Raw genomic sequence first — 20,214 nt, 5'->3', positions numbered from 1 at the left:
TGAAAGACATTTTTAAAAGGTGTCCTATACAAAACGTTCTGCCAAAATACAACCCACATACATACTACTTTTTTATTGGATGGTGGGCTTTGCCGCTCTATGGGTCATGGTAATCACTATGCCGGTGTGGCGTTTTCTCTTTACCTGGATCTCATCCACATCAGCACTCCAGGCTCGGGCCTTACAAAGGGCTTCCTTCAGGCTCAGGGTATTGGGAAGCTGTACGGGGATGTTCTCTGCTTCTTTAATGATTGCCTCTAGTGTGGCAGGTGAATGCTTTTGCCTGAAAAAACAAATAGAAAATAAGAAAAAATGATAAAAAAAAAAAAAAAAAGGAAATTTCTTGAAAACCTCATTAGAGGATCACTAGTTTTACTAATAAAAAAGGACAAAAAGTGATTACCTGGCCTCCAAGCACATTTTCGCCTTCTCTTCCCAGCGTAGAGCGATGGTGATCAGTTCCTGCAGCTCGCTGCGAGCTTTCTCCACCGCAGGGCTCTCCGCCACCTCCACCGCTTCCTGAAGCAGAGAGCGCAATTCCTGAAGAGTGCCCGACCGCCCGGCGACCAGAGCTGCCCGCACCCGCGATAACCACTCCCCTTGGCGCATGTGCCTCTCTAACTGCTCGGCTTCAGGTGGGAGCACTCCTAGAGAATGGCACCGCTTAACCATGTCCTGCATCTGAGGGGCGCTACCTGGCAGAGACTGCAAACACTTCTTTGCTTCTTCTTGCAAGACTTCTGCCTTCTCCAAAAGGTCCTGATGAGAAAAGCATTGGATATATAAAAAAAAAAAGGGGTCCCCCTTTTGCCTTTATGCCAGTATATCTGTCACACATCTGTAATACAATAAATTATAAGCCTTACCTCCAGCTTTGTCAGCTGATTCAAGACACATGGAAGAGCTTGGATACGATGAATAAGCTTATGTAAACTGTCCAGAGTCATGACTGCAGCATTACTTCTACAGCAAACAGAAGAGAAAACAGAATTCATAAATCACATTTTTACATAAAATTTACACTCCATGGATTCCCAACAGGATGTGGAAAATGGATTTTTGCATGTGTGGCAACCATTGCAGTCCCATAGTAGATTGTTTTCAGAGGGTGCTTGACAGGCAGCAAGGAGGCGATATGTTGCCTGTGCACCACCTGTTTTAAAGCGGAGGTATGGGGGGGCCTCCCAAGGGTCTCTGCATTGGGCTGTGGGGGGCCTCCCCCTCCCAAGGGTCTCTGCATTGGGCTGTGGGGGGGCCTACCAAAGGGTCTCTGCATTGGGCATTGGTCACAAACCTGGCGGGGTGCGGGTCATCCAGCAGTTTCTTGGAGTCACTCATACACGATTCGGCCTCTTGGATGATATTTTTCAGTTCCTGTAACAGATCGTTCTGTGCAAATTTTTTCTCTGCAGCCTCCGTTTCTAAGACCCGCAGATGTTGGAGCTCTTTAGAAGAAAAAAATTGAGAACAAAACAAAAATTACAAAAACAGGTAATTTCCTGCTTGAGAAGGAAGAAAAGAGAAAGAGGAGGAGAGAAGGAAGAAGAAAGAAGAAAGAGGAGGAGAGAAGGAAGAAGAAAGAAGAAAGAGGAGGAGAGAAGGAAGAAGAAAGAAGAAAGAGGAGGAGAAAGAAGAAAGAGGAGGAGAAGAAAGAGGAGGAGAAAAGAGAAAGAGGAGGAGAGGAGAAGAAAGAGGAGGAGAAAAGAGAAAGAGGAGGAGAAAAGAGAAAGAGGAGGAGAAAAGAGAAAGAGGAGGAGAAGAAAGAGGAGGAGAGAAGGAAGGAGAAAGAAGAAAGAGGAGGAGAAAGAAGAAAGAGGAGGAGAAAGAAGAAAGAGGAGGAGAAAGAAGAAAGAGGAGGAGAAAGAAGAAAGAGGAGGAGAGAAGGAAGAAGAAGAAGAAAAGAGAACAAAGAAAGAGGAGAAGAAGGAGAAAAGAGAAAGAAGAAAGAGGAGGAGAAGGAGAAAAGAGAAAGAAGAAAGAGGAGAAGAAGGAGAAAAGAGAAAGAAGAAAGAGGAGGAGAAGGAGAAAAGAGAAAGAAGAAAGAGGAGAAGGAGAAAAGAGAAAGAAGAAAGAGGAGAAGGAGAAAAGAGAAAGAAGAAAGAGGAGGAGAGAAGGAAGAAGAAAGAAGAAAGAGAGAAGAAAGAAGAAAGAGAGAAGAAGAAAGAAGAAGAAAGAAGGAAGAAGAAGAAAGAAGGAAGAAGAAAGAAGAAAGGAGGAGAAGAAAGAGGAGGAGAAGAAAGAAGAAGAAAGAGGAGGAGAGAAGGAAGAAGAAAGAAGAAAGAGGAGGAGAGAAGGAAGAAGAAAGAAGAAAGAGGAGGAGAGAAGGAAGAAGAAAGAAGAAAGAGGAGGAGAGAAGGAAGAAGAAAGAAGAAAGAGGAGGAGAGAAGGAAGAAGAAAGAAGAAAGAGGAGGAGAGAAGGAAGAAGAGGAGAGAAGGAAGAAGAGGAGAGAAGGAAGAAGAGGAAAGAGGAAAGAGGAGGAGAGAAGGAAGAAGAGGAAAGAGGAAAGAGGAAGAGAGAAGGAAGAAGAAAGAGGAAAGAGGAGGAGGAGAGAAGAAAGAAGAAAGAAGAAAGAGGAAAGAGGAGGAGGAGGAGAGAAGAAAGAAGAAAGAGGAAAGAGGAGGAGAGAAGGAAGAAGAAAGAGGAGGAGAGAAGGAGAAGAAAGAGGAGGAGAGAAGGAGAAGAAAGAGGAGGAGAGAAGGAGAAGAAAGGAGGAGGAGAAAGGAGAAGAAAGAGGAGGAGAAAGAAGAAGAAAAGAGAAAGAAAGAGGAGGAGAAGGAGAAAAGAGAAAGAAAGAGGAGGAGAAGGAGAAAAGAGAAAGAAGAAAGAGAAAAGAGAAAGAAGAAAGAGGAGAAGGAGAAGAAAGAGGAGAAGGAGAAGAAGGAGAAAGAGGAGGAGAAGGAGAAGGAGGACTAGGAGTCTCTACCTGTCTTGCCGCCATCTTGGAATTCCAGAGCACGCCGCACTTTATTTGCCCAGGTGTCATAGGATTCAGCCCGACCTTTTAACTTGTGTAACATTGCTGGAAGCTCATCCAGGGTGTAACGATACCTGAATTTAGGACAATTTGACAAAGTAGTATAAATTACGATAATTCATAGGATGCATTAAGGTAAAAAAACTTTTACAACCCCTTTAAGCAGTTCCCTTCACAGGAACTAAGGGGCTCAGCCCAACTCCTGAAAAAACAACCCCCCCATCATAATCCCCCCTCCACCAAATGGTTTGGGCCAGTGCACAAAGCAAGGTCCATAACCAGAGAGAGACAAGTATGATGAAAGTCCTCCAACCATTCAGCACTGCTGGCACCAAATACATGAATGTGAAGCCTCTACCACACACCAAGCTCTGAAGAAAAGTGATGCCCACCAACACCGAAGCCTTATAGGGCATTGCTGGGCACACCAGACACATATAGAGAGTCTTACCTGAGATACTGTCGGGAAGGTGGGCACTGACACAAGTCATCGATGTGATAGAGACACACCAGGCCCTGAGGGCAGTTGTAACAGGCCAACGCGGACAGGAAGCAGGTGGTCTTGCACTTCTGACACTGTCTTTCGTCATCAGGAAGAAGTTCGAAGGCTTCCCGCTCCGCCTCTGTGATTCCTCTCTCCATCAACGCTTTCCGCAACCTCCGCTCCTCCTGAACCAACAAGAGCATCTCCTTGTGTACCGCCGCCGCCAGGATGAGGTTCAGTCTCTCGGGGCATGCAGCCATCTTGCAAATGAGCTCTTCGTGGGAGAAGACGCAGTATCTCCGGAGGCGGCGGTAATGATCAATACATTTTCTGCCTGCTGTGAGCTAAAAAAAAAAAAAACCATCAAAAACTTATTTTTTCTCTTCTTTTTAACCAATTGCCCATTGGGCACCTTTACCCCCCTTCCTGCCCAGGCCAGTTGTCACACTTTGAATGTCAATTGCGCGGTCATGCAACACTGTACCCAAATTATATTTTTATCATTTATTTTCTCACAAATAAAGCCTTTTTTTGATGGTTCTTAAATCACCAGTTTTTTTGTTTTTTTTTTTAAGCAAAAAATAAAGACCAAAAACTTTTGGAAAAAAATAAAAAGTTTGTTTCTCTCAGTAAATGTTGAAAATAAGTAATGTTTCTCCTTCACTGGTGTGCACTGATGAGGCACCACTTATAAGCGCTGATGGTCACCAATAGGTGGCACTGACAAAGCACCACTGATGGTCATCAACAGGTGGCACCACTGATGGTCACCGACATGTGGCACTGATGGTCACTACAGATGGTAAATAGGTGGCACTGAGGCACCACTGATGAGGCCGCACTGATGGTCACAAACAGGTGGCACGGATATGCCGCAAAGTTGGCATCACTAATGGTGACTGATGGGGCTGTACGGTAATCAGTGCCCCGATTATCTGCACAGGTCTCCCTTGCGAGGAGATGCCGTTGATCGTCTCTCCTCTCACTCTGTCAGTGTTCTTCTGTGTTTACATGTGACTGCCTGTGATTGGACAGTGACATTTCCCTGCTCCACGGTTCCAGCGACGTGCCGGCCGGGGCTCCGCTCCTCTTCATTCCTAGTGTGGGCACCCGGCAGTGACAGCTTTCGGCTTCACGGCCGGGCACCCACTGCGCATGCGCGAGCGGCGCCGTCCGATTGGACAGGCGCTCGCCTACAGGGAGGGGCTGCAATAAGGCGATTAAGCCATTCGCCTTACCAGCCCCTCTGCGGAAGGAGGAAGTGGGACAGGAAGTCCCACTTCTCCTGAAGCCCCCACCCCCCCCCCCCCCAAAAAAAATTACATGCCAAATGTGGCATGTAAGGGGGCAAGGAGTGGGTTAAGCGGAAGTTCCATTTTTAGGTGGAACTCCGCTTTAAGCATGTTCCCTGGGTGTGTTCTAACTGTAGAGGGGGGGGACTGACTTGGGGAAATGACTGATCGCTGTTCATACATTGAATGAACAGACGGTCAGGCATTTCTCCCCCTGACAGGACCGGGAGCTGTGTGTTTACACACACAGCTCCCGGTTCTCACTCTGTAATGAGCGATCGCGGGTGCCCGGCGGTGATCGGGCACGCGCGTCAGTAGCGGGGGGGGCACGCACACCCCTATTGGCTGAACGGCGAGATGACGTAGATCTACGTGATCTCGCCCAGCCGCCATATAACTGCGGCAGCTGGTCGGCAAGCAGTTAAAGCAGAATTTCCCCTTTTGGGTGGAGTTATGCTTTAAAGGGTCACTAAAGGATTTTTTTTTTTCCTAAAATTACTGTTTACAGGGTAGAGAGACATAATAGTTAACAGATTCCTTTTAAAAATTATTAAAAATAGATAAAAACCAATCATATAATGTACCTACAGTTTAGTCTTTGCTGTTGTTTCCTGGTTCTCTGATGTACAGAGCCAGGGAGCCAATAGAGGGCAGTGAAGGTTTTGCAAAACGAAACTGGATTGGTGCTGAGGGGTTTTAGACACACCTCCTTGATTAGTCACCACAGTGAGAAATCTCCCAGTACTGTGGTGATCAGGAAACAGACAACCAGAAGTGTCCAGAACAGAGAGGAATTACAGCAACATCAGAGCAAAAACGAACAATGAGGACATGAAACCAGGACTGCAGTAAGGTAAAGGAAGCTATTTAGCTAAAAAATAAAATAAAAAAAAGTCCCTTTAGTGACCCTTTAACCACTTAAGCCCCGGACCATTTTGCAGCTAAAGGCCCAAGCCAGGTTTTGCGATTCGGCACTGCGTCGCTTTAACAGACAATTGCGCGGTCGTGTGACGTGGCTCCCAAACAAAATTGGCGTCCTTTTTTCCCCACAAATAGAGCTTTCTTTTGGTGGTATTTGATCACCTTTGCGGTTTTTATTTTTTGCGCTATAAACAAAAATAGAGCGACACTTTTGAAAAAAATGCAATATTTTTTACTTTTTGCTATAATAAATATCCCCAAAAATATATATTATTTATTTATTTATTTATTAAAATTCTTAAAAGTACAAAAAAGTACAAAACGCAGTCAGTTACCCGTAGGCCTCAATGCGCAGAGAACAACAATACAGCAACAACCAAAAAAACACACACAGGCAGCGAAACAGATCAAATTTAAAATAGTAGCAGATCAAAGAACTATAAAAACCTATGTAATTCCATAGGCTAGACTGAAAAGCTCAGTTTTTAAAAGCTTCCTGAACTTAAAAAGATCATTCTCAAGCCTTAATTTTAGAGGCAGGGAGTTCCAAAACTGTGCTCCCTGGACCGCACTCGTCCTCCCTCCGCATTTTTTCTTACGAAATTTAGGAATCACCAAAGTTTCCAAATTAGCCGACCTTAAGGTACGGTTGGGCACATACTTGGTGAATTTTTGCTGCAGGTACACTGGCCCCTTGCCATGGGTAGCCCTGTGCACCATGCATCCAGTCTTAAACAGAACCCGTTCCTTCACGGGTAGCCAATGCAGGGCTCTCAGCGATGGCGTGATGTGGTCACGACGACCAACACCCGTGAGTAGCCTCGCAGCGGCATTCTGAATAAGCTGTAATTTGTGCATGATGTTATTAGGTAAACCCAGGTACAAAGCATTACAATAATCTAATCGACTTCCAATAATGGCATTGACCATGGAGATCTTATGCGATTCTTCAATGAAGCGAAAAGTCGACCTCAGGAGTTTCAAGTGGAAGTGACAAGAACTCACCACCTGGTTTACCTGTGGTCGTAGCGTCAATCTCTCGTCCAAGATGATTCCCAAATCCCTGACCTGGGTGACTGGCACTGGGACCGATGAAAACGAGTCCGGCCAGGTAGGGAAACCGCCCGACCATGGCTGATTGCATAAAACCATGCACTCAGTCTTGGAGCCATTGAGCATAAGATAATTGGCCCCCATCCAGGCTTGAATTTCCTCCAGGCAGGTGGCCAGAGTTATCTGTGCCCCCCCATCCCTGGGCAGAGGAATGTAGAACTGGGTGTCGTCAGCGTAGACATGAAAAGATAGGTTGTGGCGGCGGATGATATATAGCAGAGGCCTCAGATAGATGTTGAACAGGAGCGGCGATAACGCCGACCCTTGAGGGACTCCACAGAACAGGGGACTATCAGAAGAGCAGTGCAGTCCCAGCCTTACTCTCTGAACCCTGTCCAGCAGAAATGAGGTCATCCATGCCAATGCTATACCATCAATGCCTGCCACAGTCCCTAATCGATCAAGCAGTCTAGAATGATCGATGGTATCGAATGCTGCCGACAGATCCAGCAATACCAAGGCCGAAGCCTCATTTCTGTCCAGGGCCCAGAGTAGATCATCCTGGACTTTGGTCAAGGCGGTTTCAGGACCTCTTCCTGGTCGGAATCCAGATTGAAAATCATCGAGAATGGAATTGGACTCGAGATAGGGCTGAATTTGCCACACTGCGGCTCGTTCCATGATTTTTGCCAGAAATGGTAGAGTTGAAATGGGACGATTATTGCTCAACACGGAGCGTGCCAGGTTAGCTTTCTTCAGCAGGGGAATAATCACCGCCCGCTTCAGAATACCCGGCACTGTTCCAGTGGAGAAGGAAGTATTTACAATGTCGGCAATAAAGGGGGCCAATGTCTCTGCGGCGTCCTTCACTAGTTGCGCAATGCAAGGATCAAATGATGAGGACGAGGCTCTAAGAGACTTGAGGATATTCAGAATATCTAAAGTAGAGACATCCACAAAACTAGAGAATCTTGTACCTTCATAGATGGGACAATATTCCTCAATATCTACTACTTTGATATTGTTCCTAATAATTTCTATCTTTTCATTAAAATAATTTGATAAAATATTACAAAACTCTGGTGAAGCTTCTTCTTCCGGCTGTCTACATGCTGGATTAGCTAGATTTTTCGCAACTCTAAAGAGTTCAGCTGCTGCATTTTTAGCATTAGCAATTTTTTCAGAGAAAAACTGCTTTTTGGCAGTTTGTATCCCTAGTTTATAGTTCCTCAGGGCTGCGGTATATACCTCCTTGGAGGCGGGCGCCGGATTTTTTCTCCACGCTTTCTCCGCTGCTCTGCACTTCCATTTTAAACTTCTGGTCACCTGGGTAAACCAGAGGGGATTATTATTTGCTTGCCTAATGCAATGATTTCTCTTTAGGGGGGCTAAGTAGTCGAGCGCTTTTGTAATAGCCGTATTGAAAAAATTAATTTTCTCAGCTGCGACTTTAGTGGACTCAAACGATGCCTTATCAATATTCAACAGGAAGTGGTTACTAAAAGCCTTAACAGATATTTTAGTGAGATTTCTCGAAAATTTTGGAATACTGTTCCTATTAGGAACATGAGGTGACTTTTTGCGAAATTTATGGCTGTGATCAAATAATATTAATTTGTGATCACTCCATATAATCTCTTTCGGGGGATATACTTTCTCTATACATCCTGACTGGAAAAGCCAGTCCAGGGTGTGGCCCGCTTTATGAGTAGCCCCTATGACATCTTGGCTATAGCCAATGGAGTTGGGCATATCGCAGGGATTGGGTCGTTAGGAGTTCGCACATCTCCTCGCCAAACCTAGCTTTAGCGTTAGGAGGATGATAAATCACTGCCATTCCTATGGTTACTTCAGGGCTCAAGTTGCACTGCAGGAAAAGTGTCTCCATAGACGCATAAGAATCCTGCGTGCAAGTTTTTATAATTTTCAACTTAGCCTTGTATATGCAGGCAGTTCCTCCACCTCTCCCCGAGCTACGGTCACAAGATAGTAGCTTATACCCAGGCGGGACCAATTCGTCCAGTCTGGGCGGGGAAGCAGGAGAGAACCAGGTTTCCGTGATTAGCAGGTAATCTAAATCATACTCTAATAAGGTGTCATAAATGGCTGTCGCGTTTTTTACCGCAGACCGCGCATTAAGAAGTCCTCCTTTTATTGTAGAATTTATTTGTTTATGGGCTGGGGTTTTTTCATCTATCAAAGTATCTGCATTAGCAACTTTTGGTACTGACAAGATTTTCTCAGCTATAAGATTAAAATTAAAATCAAGCAAATTATATTTATTCAATTTCATCAAGGTTCTAACGGGAACATGTCCTTCCATATTAAAGGTTTTTAATTGGACAGAAGAGTACACAGTTCTGCTCTGACTTTGAGGACTATAATGGATGGTCGATACCATAACGTCCCGCCTACCACCAACATAACATTTTTTTTTCCCTCAGTTTAGGCCGATACGCATTCTTCTTATTTTTTTTTTTACCAAAATCGCAATAAGCGTTTATCGATTGGTTTGCGCTAAATTTATAGCGTTTACAAAATAGGGGAGAGTTTTATAGCATTTTTTTTTTTTTTTTTACTACTACTATTGGCGGCGATCAGCGATTTTTTTCATGACTGCGACATTATGGCGGACACTTGACAATTTTGACACATTTTTGGGACCATTGTCATTTTCACAGCAAAAAATGCATTTAAATTGCATTGTTTATTGTGAAAATGACAGTTGCAGTTTGGGAGTTAACCACAGGGGGCGCTGTAGGAGTTAGGGTTCACCTAGTGCGCGTTTACAACTGTAGGGGGGTGTGGCTGTAGGATTGACGTCATCGATCGAGTCTCCCTATAAAAGGGATGACACGATCGATGCAGCCGCCACAGTGAAGCACGGGGAAGCCATGTTTACATACGGCTCTCCCCGTGCTTCAGCTCCGGGGAGCGATCGCGACGAAGCGGCTATAAACGAATAGCCGCGCCGTCGTCCCGGATCGCTCCCCGAGGGGATCCGCCCGCCGCGGAGGGGGTCCCGATCGGACCCCCCACCCGCTAGAAGGCAAGGACGTATATATACACGCCCTTCTTCCTGTCCATGCCATTGTGCGGACGTAAATAGTCGTGCGGCGGGCGTTAAGGGGTTAAGTTACAAAAGCAGCAGATGGGGCGTACACCTGAAGACGCGCTTCGATTCACAGCCACAGCAAGAACAACCCCCACCCATTGCATATGGCGGACATATTGCCTCCTTCACTGCATGTCAAATGCTCTGCTTGCGTACAGTGACAGCCGCTAGTCTAAAGTATGCCTAAAGGAGTAAATCAGAATGTCACCCCATAGAATAATAATAATACGACTTGAATAGACGGTAAAGCCTCTTCTTACTCACCCAGTCAGCCGTACAGAAGTTGACGGCTTCAGCAAAGTTGTAGCCCTGGTTGAAGCCGCTGTGATAGGCTCTTGGGAATGTGATGACAAACTCCCCGGCACATTGGTTGGTGCGAACCACCTAAAAAAAAAAAAAGTATACAAAGCCCGTATGAGACGAATTTGGGTCAGATTCCATAAAAAGGGAGTTTGATATTTTCAGAGAAAAGTAGAACTGACCGGAACACCGTGAGACATGAGTGTGTTGGGGTTCATTAGGGTAACCAACTGATGCAGCAGATCCGGCTGACTGTCGAAGAGCTCCGGGGTGAGTTTCTTCATGACCTCTTCAAGCTGCTCGGCAGAAGAGGAGGGCACCCCGTACCAGGTCTTGGGTTCACCCCTGGACACAGGAAAACACAAGAGTTACCAATATTAGAGAACACTAGAGGGGGGAAAAGCCCATACTGGTTTCATTCTACTACATTTATAATGCCCCTTTCATCAAAAGATCGCAAAGGGCTACTTAGCGGGTCACCAACCCAAAATTGCTGTTAGCAGGTCGGATGTTCCCACATCTCCCCAGCTGTAGTTTTGTTCTTGAATGACCAGCACCCAAATATGCATATACCCGATTAACCACATCAGGACCCGGACTTTTTTCTGGCAGTAGTATCAATCCGAATTTGCTAGAAAATTACTTCTAACCCCCAAACATTTTATATATTGCAATGGCCACCATATTTTTTTTTGGAGAATAAAATGGCGATCATTGCAATTTTCTACGAAGAAATTTTTTTTTTGGGAAGAATACACTTTTTTTTTTCCCTTTTCATTAAAAACACCCACACACAAAACATAAAATGCATTTCCCTAATTTTTTTGTAGAAGATGTTACGCCAGGTAAATAAGATAACCAACATGTCACGTCTTAAAAATTTCTGCACGCTTGTGGAATAGCGCCAAACTACGGTACTTAAAGCGGTAGTTCACCCTCAGTGTCAACATTGTACCATAAAATCAGGCATTGTAGCGCGAGCTACAGTATGCCTGTCTTGAATTTTTTATCCCCGTACTCACAGTGTACTGGTACATTATAGATTCCGACTCCCGCGGGGAATGGGCGTGCCTATGGAGAGGGAGGATGATTGACGGCCGGCTCTGGCACGTCACGCTCCCCGAAGACAGCCGGAGTAGGTCTCGGCTCTTCACGGCGCCTGCGCACAGGCTATGCGCAGGCGCCGTGAAGAGCCAAGCCACTTTACTCAAATTCCACGTCGCCCTGGATGCCGGCCGAGGTTCGGAGATTTCCGTCGGCAAGGATTGCGCCTGCGCAGTCCTTACAGGAACCATCTGGATAGCAGGAAAACCATATTGGCAGATCACCGGCTCACACAGGCGCGACTTGTCAGGTGACTTAGCCTATGGAACCGTTCCAATAGGAGCGACTGAAGTCGCTCCGACATAGGCCCCTTTCACACTGGGACGGGAGGCGCGGTGGTGGTATAGCGCCGCTAAAAAAAGCGGTACTATACCGTCGGAATTGCCGCGGGAATCGGCCGCTAGCGGTGTGGTATTAACCCCCGCTAGCAACCAATAAAGGGTTAATACCGCCCGCGGTTTCCCATTGTTTTAAAAGCTCCAAAGATGCTGCTAGCAGGAGATTTTCTTCTGTCCTGCCAGCACAACGCCTCCGTGTGTAAGCCCTCGGGCTTTCACATTAAGAAGGCTGGGCAGGAGTTTTTCAGGCGGTATTTAGGCGCTATTTCCCCAGTGTGAAAGGGGCCTTAGAAAAGGGTTCCTGTACTACTTTGGGACGACTTCTGAAGTCGTGAGCAGATCGCCTTGCCGAGTCGCTCGGCAAGTCGTGCTGCCCCTGTGTGAACCGGCTCTCAGGCTGCATTCACACTACAGCGTTTTGAATCACGGGCATATTTGCCACGGATCTGCCGTTTAACAGTGTCGAGGGGAGGATGACAAAAAACATAGGCCTTGCATTCGCGATACCATTCAAAATCACGGTATGGGTCCGCTGCGATTGTCGCACTGCATTTCGCAAAAAAAAAAAAAGCTTCTGAACTATTTTTGGCCAACATGCCTCCCTGCGGGTCACGCAATAGAGCATGCTGTAATAGCGGGACGCCTGTCATCCAAAAATAGTTCAGGAGCCATTTTTGTGTGACATGCATCCAGCGATGCGGGTTGCCGCAATTGCAGCACAATTGCGACAGACCTGCACTGCGATCTTAGGGATCATTCAAATGAATGGCATCTCGAATGAGTCACGCGTTTTGTCATTTACACCTCGGGGCTGTCAAATCGGGGGGGCAGATCCGCGGCAAGTCTGCCCGCGATTCAAAACGCTGTTTGGATGCAGCCTTAATATTATTATTAGGACACTTAGGCTGCATTCACACCTGAGCGACACCTTAGCGCGGCGTTTTGTACTGCGATTTGCCGCGACAAAACGCGCCGTTTTTAACCCCGTTTTTTACACGTCATTGTCGGCTATGCCGAACGCCGAAGCCGCCTGAATACGCGTGACAAAAAAGGGTCCGGGACTTTTTTGGGCGTTCGGCGTGGAGATGTGAACCATCTCCATAGACAACAATGTTATTTTTCCCCTCCAGCGTATCTGAGCGTCGCGCTTCAGGCGTTTGATCGCTCAGGTGTGAATGGAGCCTTACCTGTCCAGGAATCCAGTGGTATCCTTACCCAAGCCAAGTTTTCAATCGGCTATCAGGGGGTTCCGCCACCATCTCCACTAAAAGCGAAACCGATTGGGCATGGGCGAAGCAAAGCGATGCTCTCTGATTGGGACGGCTGAATTTGCTATGGCAAACTCAGCCGGTGACTTGTCCTCAATGTTCCACTGTGGGGGAAGTTCCTTCACTGACTGCGCAGGCGCAAACTTCCCGACGGAAATCTCCGAACCTCGCCCGGCATCCAGGCTCATTCTTTAACATCCCCGTGGATTGGAGGATGTTAAAAAAAGAGCCAGGAGGCCGAGCGAGCGAAGCGAGCCGTCCGAGCGCAGCGAGGACGTGAGGCCGACTGGCCACTTTCCTCTAAGTCCACGTCGCCCTGGATGCCGGCCGCCGTTCGGGGATTTCCGTCAGCAAGTTTGCACCTGCGCAGTGCTTGAAGGAACTTTCCCGATAGCTGGAACCATCTCTGCGCATCAGTTCGCGCATGCGTTGGAACTTCCATGATACATGGAACCAGCACGGCAGGTCACCGGAAGTGGGAACCTGTCAGAACCAGGTACCTGCTCCTCCCTCCCCACAAAAAAAAAAAAAAGAAGTGCCAAATGTGGCAGCGGAGGGGAGGGAGGGGGAAAGAAGCAGAAAGGAGGAGCTTTCCCTTTTGGATGGAGCTACGCTTTAAAAAGGCAAGTATTGCCACCTGTCTGAAAGTAGCCTTAGAGGGGAGCAGGTGTTTAATATTGAACACTATAAACAGGTATGGTAGAGTATAAACAACTTGAAATCAATGTTCTAAAAACCTCAAAACACTAACCAATGAAGATAGTTGATGGAATAGCTCCAGTGATCTTCGATGTGCCAACAAAAAGCTGAAAACACCATGCCCACATACAGCCAGGGCACCTTCATGCCAGAAATGTCTGCATTGATGTGACACAGCACAGAATGCTCAAGCACGGGCATCACATTCAGGTTCCAGCCGCTGGTGGCATATGTCTGGAGGAGCAAAAAAAAAAAAAAAGGGGCAAGTGAGTGGAATGAGCCATATAAAAAGCAGCACAAATGTGGAGAGATTTTTAGGGGGTGGTGGTTTATCAGTTACCTTCTCCTCCGGAGTCAGCTCCGATTTCCCATCCATCATAGGGAAGCCACTGCCAAACTCCTTGGAGTGAATGTCCGCTCCGTACTGCACCGTAACATCCTCCTCTATACTGTTCACCAGACGCCAAAACTCCCTCTCCACCAGCTCTGTGGGCACCATCTGCGGAGGAGGAGACTCAATATTAGATGGGTGGTCATAATGTTATGGCTGACCAGTGTGCATGTATAATACACACACATCTCAGGAAAAGCAAAAAATGTGCATCTTAAAGTGGAGGTTCACCCTTAAACAATTAACATTACATCCAGCATACTATTTTTTTTTCCGCTGTACATACCGTTATATTGTTATTTTCCCCCCGGGTTCCGATTCCCGCGGGACTGGGCGTTCCTATCCCTGGGTTAGATGATTGACGTCTGGTGAAAAACATCCCATGCCGCACAAGGCGCGTCACCAGTTTTCTGTAAATAGCCGACCTGCGAGTCGGCTCTATATGGCGCCTGCGCAGTCAGCTCTACACGGCGGGCGAAGGCGCCGTATAGCACCGACTCGCAGGTCGGCCATCTACGGAAATTTGATGACGCGCCTTGGGAAGTTTTTCACCAGACATCAATCATCTAACCCAGGGATAGGAACGCCCAGTCCCGCAGGAATCAGAGCCCGGAAGCCGGGGGGAGGGGGAAACCCAATATAACGGTATGTACGGCGAAAAAAAAATAAAATAAAAAATACCTGCATACAGGGAGCTGCGGTGGCTCAACGCGATTGGCACTGCGCTGACAAGCCATTCACCTCTGCAGCTAGGGGTTCAGATCCCGGTCTCGGCTACATGTGAATTGAGTTTGGTGGTCTCAGGCCGGCTCCCGGTGGGTGTGCTATGCGAGGTAAGCCTGCGCTTAGTACGCCCACCCCCCTCCCACAAAAACCACCACACTTACAGGCACTCGAAATTGGGTTAACATGCACGCACTTTGACCACGCGGTCTCTAAAAAAGAGAGGCGAAGGACTAACGGGGCTGGTTGAGCGGGCTAGATCCTCTCACTCCCTTATAGGGAGTCCCTCTGCCCCGTTGGGCTTCAAAGCAGAGCAGGTAGGGTGGGCTATGTGGGAGGACCCCCTCACACACCCACCATTGCCACCCGGGGCATGGAGAAAGGTGGCAGATTGCCTCTGGGGGGAGGCCTGCCTACTCCCAAATCCTGCAGTCCGGCTCCTCTCGAGTACACGCACAAAATACACTTAAAAAAAAAAAAAAAAAAATACCTGCATACTGTACATGTCGTAAGTCTGCTGGATGTAATGTTAGATAATTGTTTTCGGGTGAACCTCCACTTTAAACATCAGCGAATAACACACAAGTACGGACACTCACATGAACCGGCATATTGAAATAATCTGCCTTAAAAGAATCCGCCATCTCGCCAAAACTCTGCAGGGTGTATTCCCGGGTCGCCTGTTCAAACCCAAAGGCTTCAGGAGGACGTTTACATTCCTGCGGGTGATAAAAAAGGACTTGTTAATGCAAATAGAGGAAGTGAACGATTACCGGAGTGCTACAGGGGAATTCCAACTTAGAAATCAGGTTGATCAAAAAAGAACCAGAATTTCAAAAACCTTTCGATACAAATAGTTTCAAAATATAGCCAAGATGGGACAGGAGCATCCAATGTATTACACAACAGGCTGACGTCACGCCGCAGTGCGACATGCTCTAAAGCTACATAGGTCACCCCACACAGGTCACAGAACCAAAGATAGCTGTAGCTTGGTAAATAAGACATTAAATGCTAATATATTGCATCAACATTTATACCAAGCTACAACCATCTTAGGATCTGTGTAGGGCAGGGGTGTCCAAACTTTTTTCAAAGAGGGCCAGATTTGATGAAGTGAACATGCGCGAGGGCCGATTTTTTTGCTTGACATTATTTGAACCATTAAAATTCGGTCTAAGTGTGTTCCTCCAAGCACTAATACACTGCCCAACAAGAGTTCTCTTGCCTTTGTGGCTGTGTGTGGTGAAGAGAAGAGCTTGGGCGTATTATTTGGATATACTGTATTTATCGGCGTATAACACACAGGCTTACCATTGCCATGAATGCAGCCCAACAATTGCCATGAATGCAGCCCAACAATTGCCATGAATGCAGCCCAACAATTGCCATGAATGCAGCCCAACAATTGCCATGAATGCAGCCCAACAATTGCCATGAATGCAGCCTTACCATTGCCATGAATGCAGCCTTATCGATGCCCATCTGCAGCCTCGGAGGGAAGAGGGAGGGGGCAGGACGAGTGCCAACAGATTACAAACAGGAGAATCTCTTGTTTACTCTGTGGCCTCTTTAATACAAAGTCCCGCCTCCTATGATAGCCAGAACAGTCGACCAATGGCATCCCAGGAGACGGGACTTCCAATACGAACACTGCTGAGTAAACAGGAGATTTTCTTCATGTAATCTGACGGCGCTCGTCCTGCCCCCTCCCTGTCCCCTCCAAGGCAGCGCCGATAAATACGATTATATATATATATATATATATATATATGTTCAGTCCCCCGAACAGAAAATCGAGCAGATCACACTAAAGTGAGATCACTTCAACTATGTGTTTTGCGAAGTGGGGGGCGCGTGTGGTGTGGCACTCTTGTAGGGCTGGCATTTACAATTACTCCCAGAGGCATGATGGGACTTGTAGTTCTGCAACAGCTGGAGGGCCCCGGGTTGCCTCCCTCTGCGCATAGACCAAAGCCAAAACTGACCGATGCCTGCACACTAAAACTGCGCCAAATCAGTGTGAACCGCCCACCCCACCCACACCGTTTTACTTACCGCCATAACACATTTGGGACAATGCCAAAGGCCTTTTGGGGGTTCAGGAAGTGGGGGTAGCAGGCAGAAGGTGTGGTAGTTGTCATCACAGCCATCGCACAGTAATAACTTCTCATCGTCATCCCCGCGGGTACAGATGCGGCAGACGTAGGAATCCACCTAAAAACCGGGGAAGAGAAAAAAAAATTAAAAGGATTTGTGTGATGTCACATTTCAGCAATTGCACCAAGTAAAGCGCCGCTACCACTAGTGATAAATATTACTGACATTTAGGAGTTGATTTACTTAAAAATTGGAAAGTGCAAATCTGGTGCAGCTCTGCATAGAAACCAATCAGCTTCCAGTTTTTTTGCCAAAGCTTAACCACTGAAGGAACGGAAGGATTTGCACCGTTAAATGACCAGGCCATGTTTTTGCGTTTCGGGGAAAAAAAAAATAATGTAATTTTGTAGACGCTATAACGTTCGTGCAAACCAATCAATATACGCTTATTGGGCTAGATTCAGCAAAGAATTACGCCGGCGTATCCATAGATATGCCGCGTAAATTCTAAGCTGCGTCGGCGTATCTACTTTCTGTATTCAGAAAGCTAGATACGCGGACAGTAGCCCAAGATCCGACTGGCGTAATTCTCTTACGCCGTCGTATCTTAGGGTGCATTCTCACGCTGGCCGCTAGGTGGCACTTCCTTCGTTTTCGGCGTAGAGTATGCAAATTACCTAGTTACGCCGATTCACAAACATACGTACGCCCGGCGGTAGTTTTTTACGTCGTTTGCGTAAGGCTTTTTCAGCGCAACGTTGCTCCTGCTATTAGGTGGCGTAGCCAATGTTGGACGTTGTTCCCGCTTCGAAATTTGAATTTTTTACGTCGTTTGCGTAAGTCGTTCGCGAATAGGGCTGGACGTAATTTACGTTCACGTCGAAGGCAATGACGATTTGCTTCAGAATTTCGAGCATGCGCACTGGGATTCTTTCCCTGTACTGACTGGAGGAGGAGACAGATCGCTGTTCCTAGTTACTAGGAACAGACGACCTGTCTCTCCTCCCCCGTCAAAATGGGGATTTGTGCAAAATCTTCGTTCTGGCTCTCGGGCTCGGCGGAAATTGCGGCTATCGGGTCCCCCGCCCGTACAGCTACGGCGATTTGCAGGGCAACGGCCAGACCTGTCGGCCAAATGACGGCGGCTAGTCGGCAAGTGGTTAATTGAACAACAGAGTTAAATTTTGTAGACTAAAATACGACTAAAACGGCATTTTACTCAAAAGACTAATGACCAACTAAATAGAAATCTAGAACAGAAAAATAAAACAGTTAATGTAAAAATTTACCCCAAAGTGTCTTACACGACTTACAAACTGGGCACTGCTGGTATTCCTACGCAGCCGCATGGTCATCTTAGTGCAGGGCTCCGGACTGAGCGACCTCTCGCGCTTTATGTACAGTTTGCTCTCCTCCGGCTCTCCAACCTCGTCCTTCACCACCAGCGTCGGCGGGCATTCCGGGACATCGCCTTCTGAAACAGATCATGGTCATCACCCAAAGTTTTTATTTTATTTCTCCATTTAGAAATTCAGGTTCCAGATAAAGTGGAACCTCGGATTGCGAGGAACGCAGTTAACAAGCGTTTCATATTACGAGCGCTGTGTGTTTAACCACCTGCAACTGACGGCGGCACGATAGCTCCATTGTTCTGACAGGACGTCATATGACGTCCTCGTCTTTTAGAGCCACTAGGAGGGGAGCGCTGCGTTACTGGGAACACAATGCGCATGCCCAGCGGGCGCCAGGCACCTGCGATTGCCCAGTAACTGAGCAGAACCGTGGATCTCTGTGTGTAATGATGGGGTGTAAACAGAGACATCCACGTCCTGTCAGGGAGAGAGGAGACCGATGCTGTGTCCCTTGTACATAGGAACACAGATTGGTCACCTCCCCCAGTTAGTCCCCTCCCCCCACAGTAAGAATCACTCCCAGGGTACATATTAAACCCCTTCCTCACCCCCCCAGTGTTAACCCCTTCCCTGCCAGTCACATTTATACAGTAGTCAGTGCATATTTATAGCACTGTTCACTGTATAAATGTGAATGGTCCCAAAAATGTGTCAAAGTGTCCGCCATAATGTCGCAGTCCCCAAAAAAATTAAAAAAAATTAAAAAAAGATCGCCGCCATTACTAGTAAAAAAATAATAATTATGCCCCTTATTTTGTAGATGCTATAACTTTTGCGCAAACTAGTCACTATACGCTTATTGCGATTTATTTTTTTACCAAAAAAATGTCGAAGAATACGTATCGGCCTAAACTGAGAAAAAAAAAAAAAACACACTGCGTCAGCGTAGGTTTCGAAGGCGTACGCCGGCGTAGGTGGAAGTGGGCGTGACCCATGCAAATGAGGCGCGATCCCATGCAAAGGATGTGCCTAGCGCCAGACAGATACGCATCACAAACTGCGCCTGCGCCGTGGACGCATCCCCCTGCGCCTGCTCACAACCACGTCGGAACTGCCACCTAAACTACGCCGGATCACTGCGTACGCCGTGAACGTAACCTACGCCCAGCCAGACACACGTCCAACGTAAAATACGCCGGCTTGTGTTCCCTGGTGCCAACCTTTGCATGTCTGCTGCTGGGTTGCACGTCATTTATGGGGAATAACTTTACGCCGGACGTATAAATTACGCGCACCTCGCGTAGCCTGCGTCGGGCGCACGCAGGTTCGTGAATCGCCGTATTTGCATGGCTAATCAATGGGAGCGGCACCATGCTCCCAGCCTAAATGTGCGCCCACTCTACGCCGGCGTAAGCAAGCTACGTCGGCGGGGTTTAGCCTGGTTTAGGCGCATATCTCTTTGTTGGTCTGGCGCACAGATACGACGGCGCACATTTGCACTCACGTCGGCGTAACTTGTTATATGTCGGCACAAGTGCTTTGTGAATCTGGGCCATTGTGCTTTTGTTTAAAATTGCCGTTCTTTGTTTATAGCGCAAAAAAAAAAAAAAAAAAAAAAAAAAAAACTGCAGAGGCGATCAAATACCACCAAAAGAAAGCTCTATTTGTATATAAAAAAAAAACAAAAAAAAAACACGTACATTTTGTTTGGGAGCCACGTCGCACGACCGTGCAATTGTCAGTTAAAGCGACGCAGTGCCGGAATCTGAAATTTCGCCTCGGCAAGAAGGGGGTATATGTGCCCAGTAAGCAAGTGGTTTTGCGAGTGTTGTCTCGCAAAACGAGCAGGATTCAAGCCAAAGAGGTGTGCAATACCACGTTTGGTATGAGGTTGGGGAGGGGGGCACAGGAGCCAAGCAGAGCCATTCGGAAAGTCTCAAATACTCCTTTTAAGGTTTTCCGAGTTCAGCCGAGGTTTCCTCAGCCCTTTCCGAGTGTTTACGAGTCTCTCCGCCCCCCCTCCTCTGGCCACATGCGGTATTGCATGCCATTGAAGTCAATGCGGAACAAATTATTTTCGTTTCCATGGACTTCAATGG

The 20,214-nt window shown here is 47.1% G+C and overlaps 1 protein-coding gene across 7 annotated transcripts in view; it reads right to left on the bottom strand.

The window, feature by feature from the left end:
* The window catches only part of KDM5C (lysine demethylase 5C), an 82,958-nt gene that overhangs the window by 19,920 nt on the left and 42,824 nt on the right, over nt 1–20,214 (bottom strand). For 2 of the 7 annotated variants that reach the window (XM_040322696.1, XM_040322691.1), the window contains 13 exons: nt 18,053–18,237; nt 16,722–16,880; nt 15,263–15,382; nt 13,890–14,048; nt 13,602–13,783; nt 10,323–10,485; nt 10,105–10,224; nt 3,427–3,803; nt 2,925–3,049; nt 1,295–1,445; nt 867–963; nt 404–759; nt 145–283 (listed from right to left, as the gene is read on the bottom strand). In XM_040322696.1, the coding sequence (XP_040178630.1) occupies nt 145–283; nt 404–759; nt 867–963; nt 1,295–1,445; nt 2,925–3,049; nt 3,427–3,803; nt 10,105–10,224; nt 10,323–10,485; nt 13,602–13,783; nt 13,890–14,048; nt 15,263–15,382; nt 16,722–16,880; nt 18,053–18,237 (2,333 nt within the window). The remainder of the gene's footprint in view (nt 1–144; nt 284–403; nt 760–866; nt 964–1,294; nt 1,446–2,924; nt 3,050–3,426; nt 3,804–10,104; nt 10,225–10,322; nt 10,486–13,601; nt 13,784–13,889; nt 14,049–15,262; nt 15,383–16,721; nt 16,881–18,052; nt 18,238–20,214) is intronic. The other 5 variants (XM_040322694.1, XM_040322697.1, XM_040322692.1 and 2 more) reach the window with 4 other exon arrangements.

The sequence above is a fragment of the Rana temporaria genome, chromosome 9 (genome assembly GCF_905171775.1).
Source record: "Rana temporaria chromosome 9, aRanTem1.1, whole genome shotgun sequence".
Taxonomy (NCBI): Eukaryota; Metazoa; Chordata; class Amphibia; order Anura; family Ranidae; genus Rana; species Rana temporaria.
Note: the sequence above shows the minus strand (reverse complement) of the source record. Positions and strands in the feature narration are given on the sequence as shown.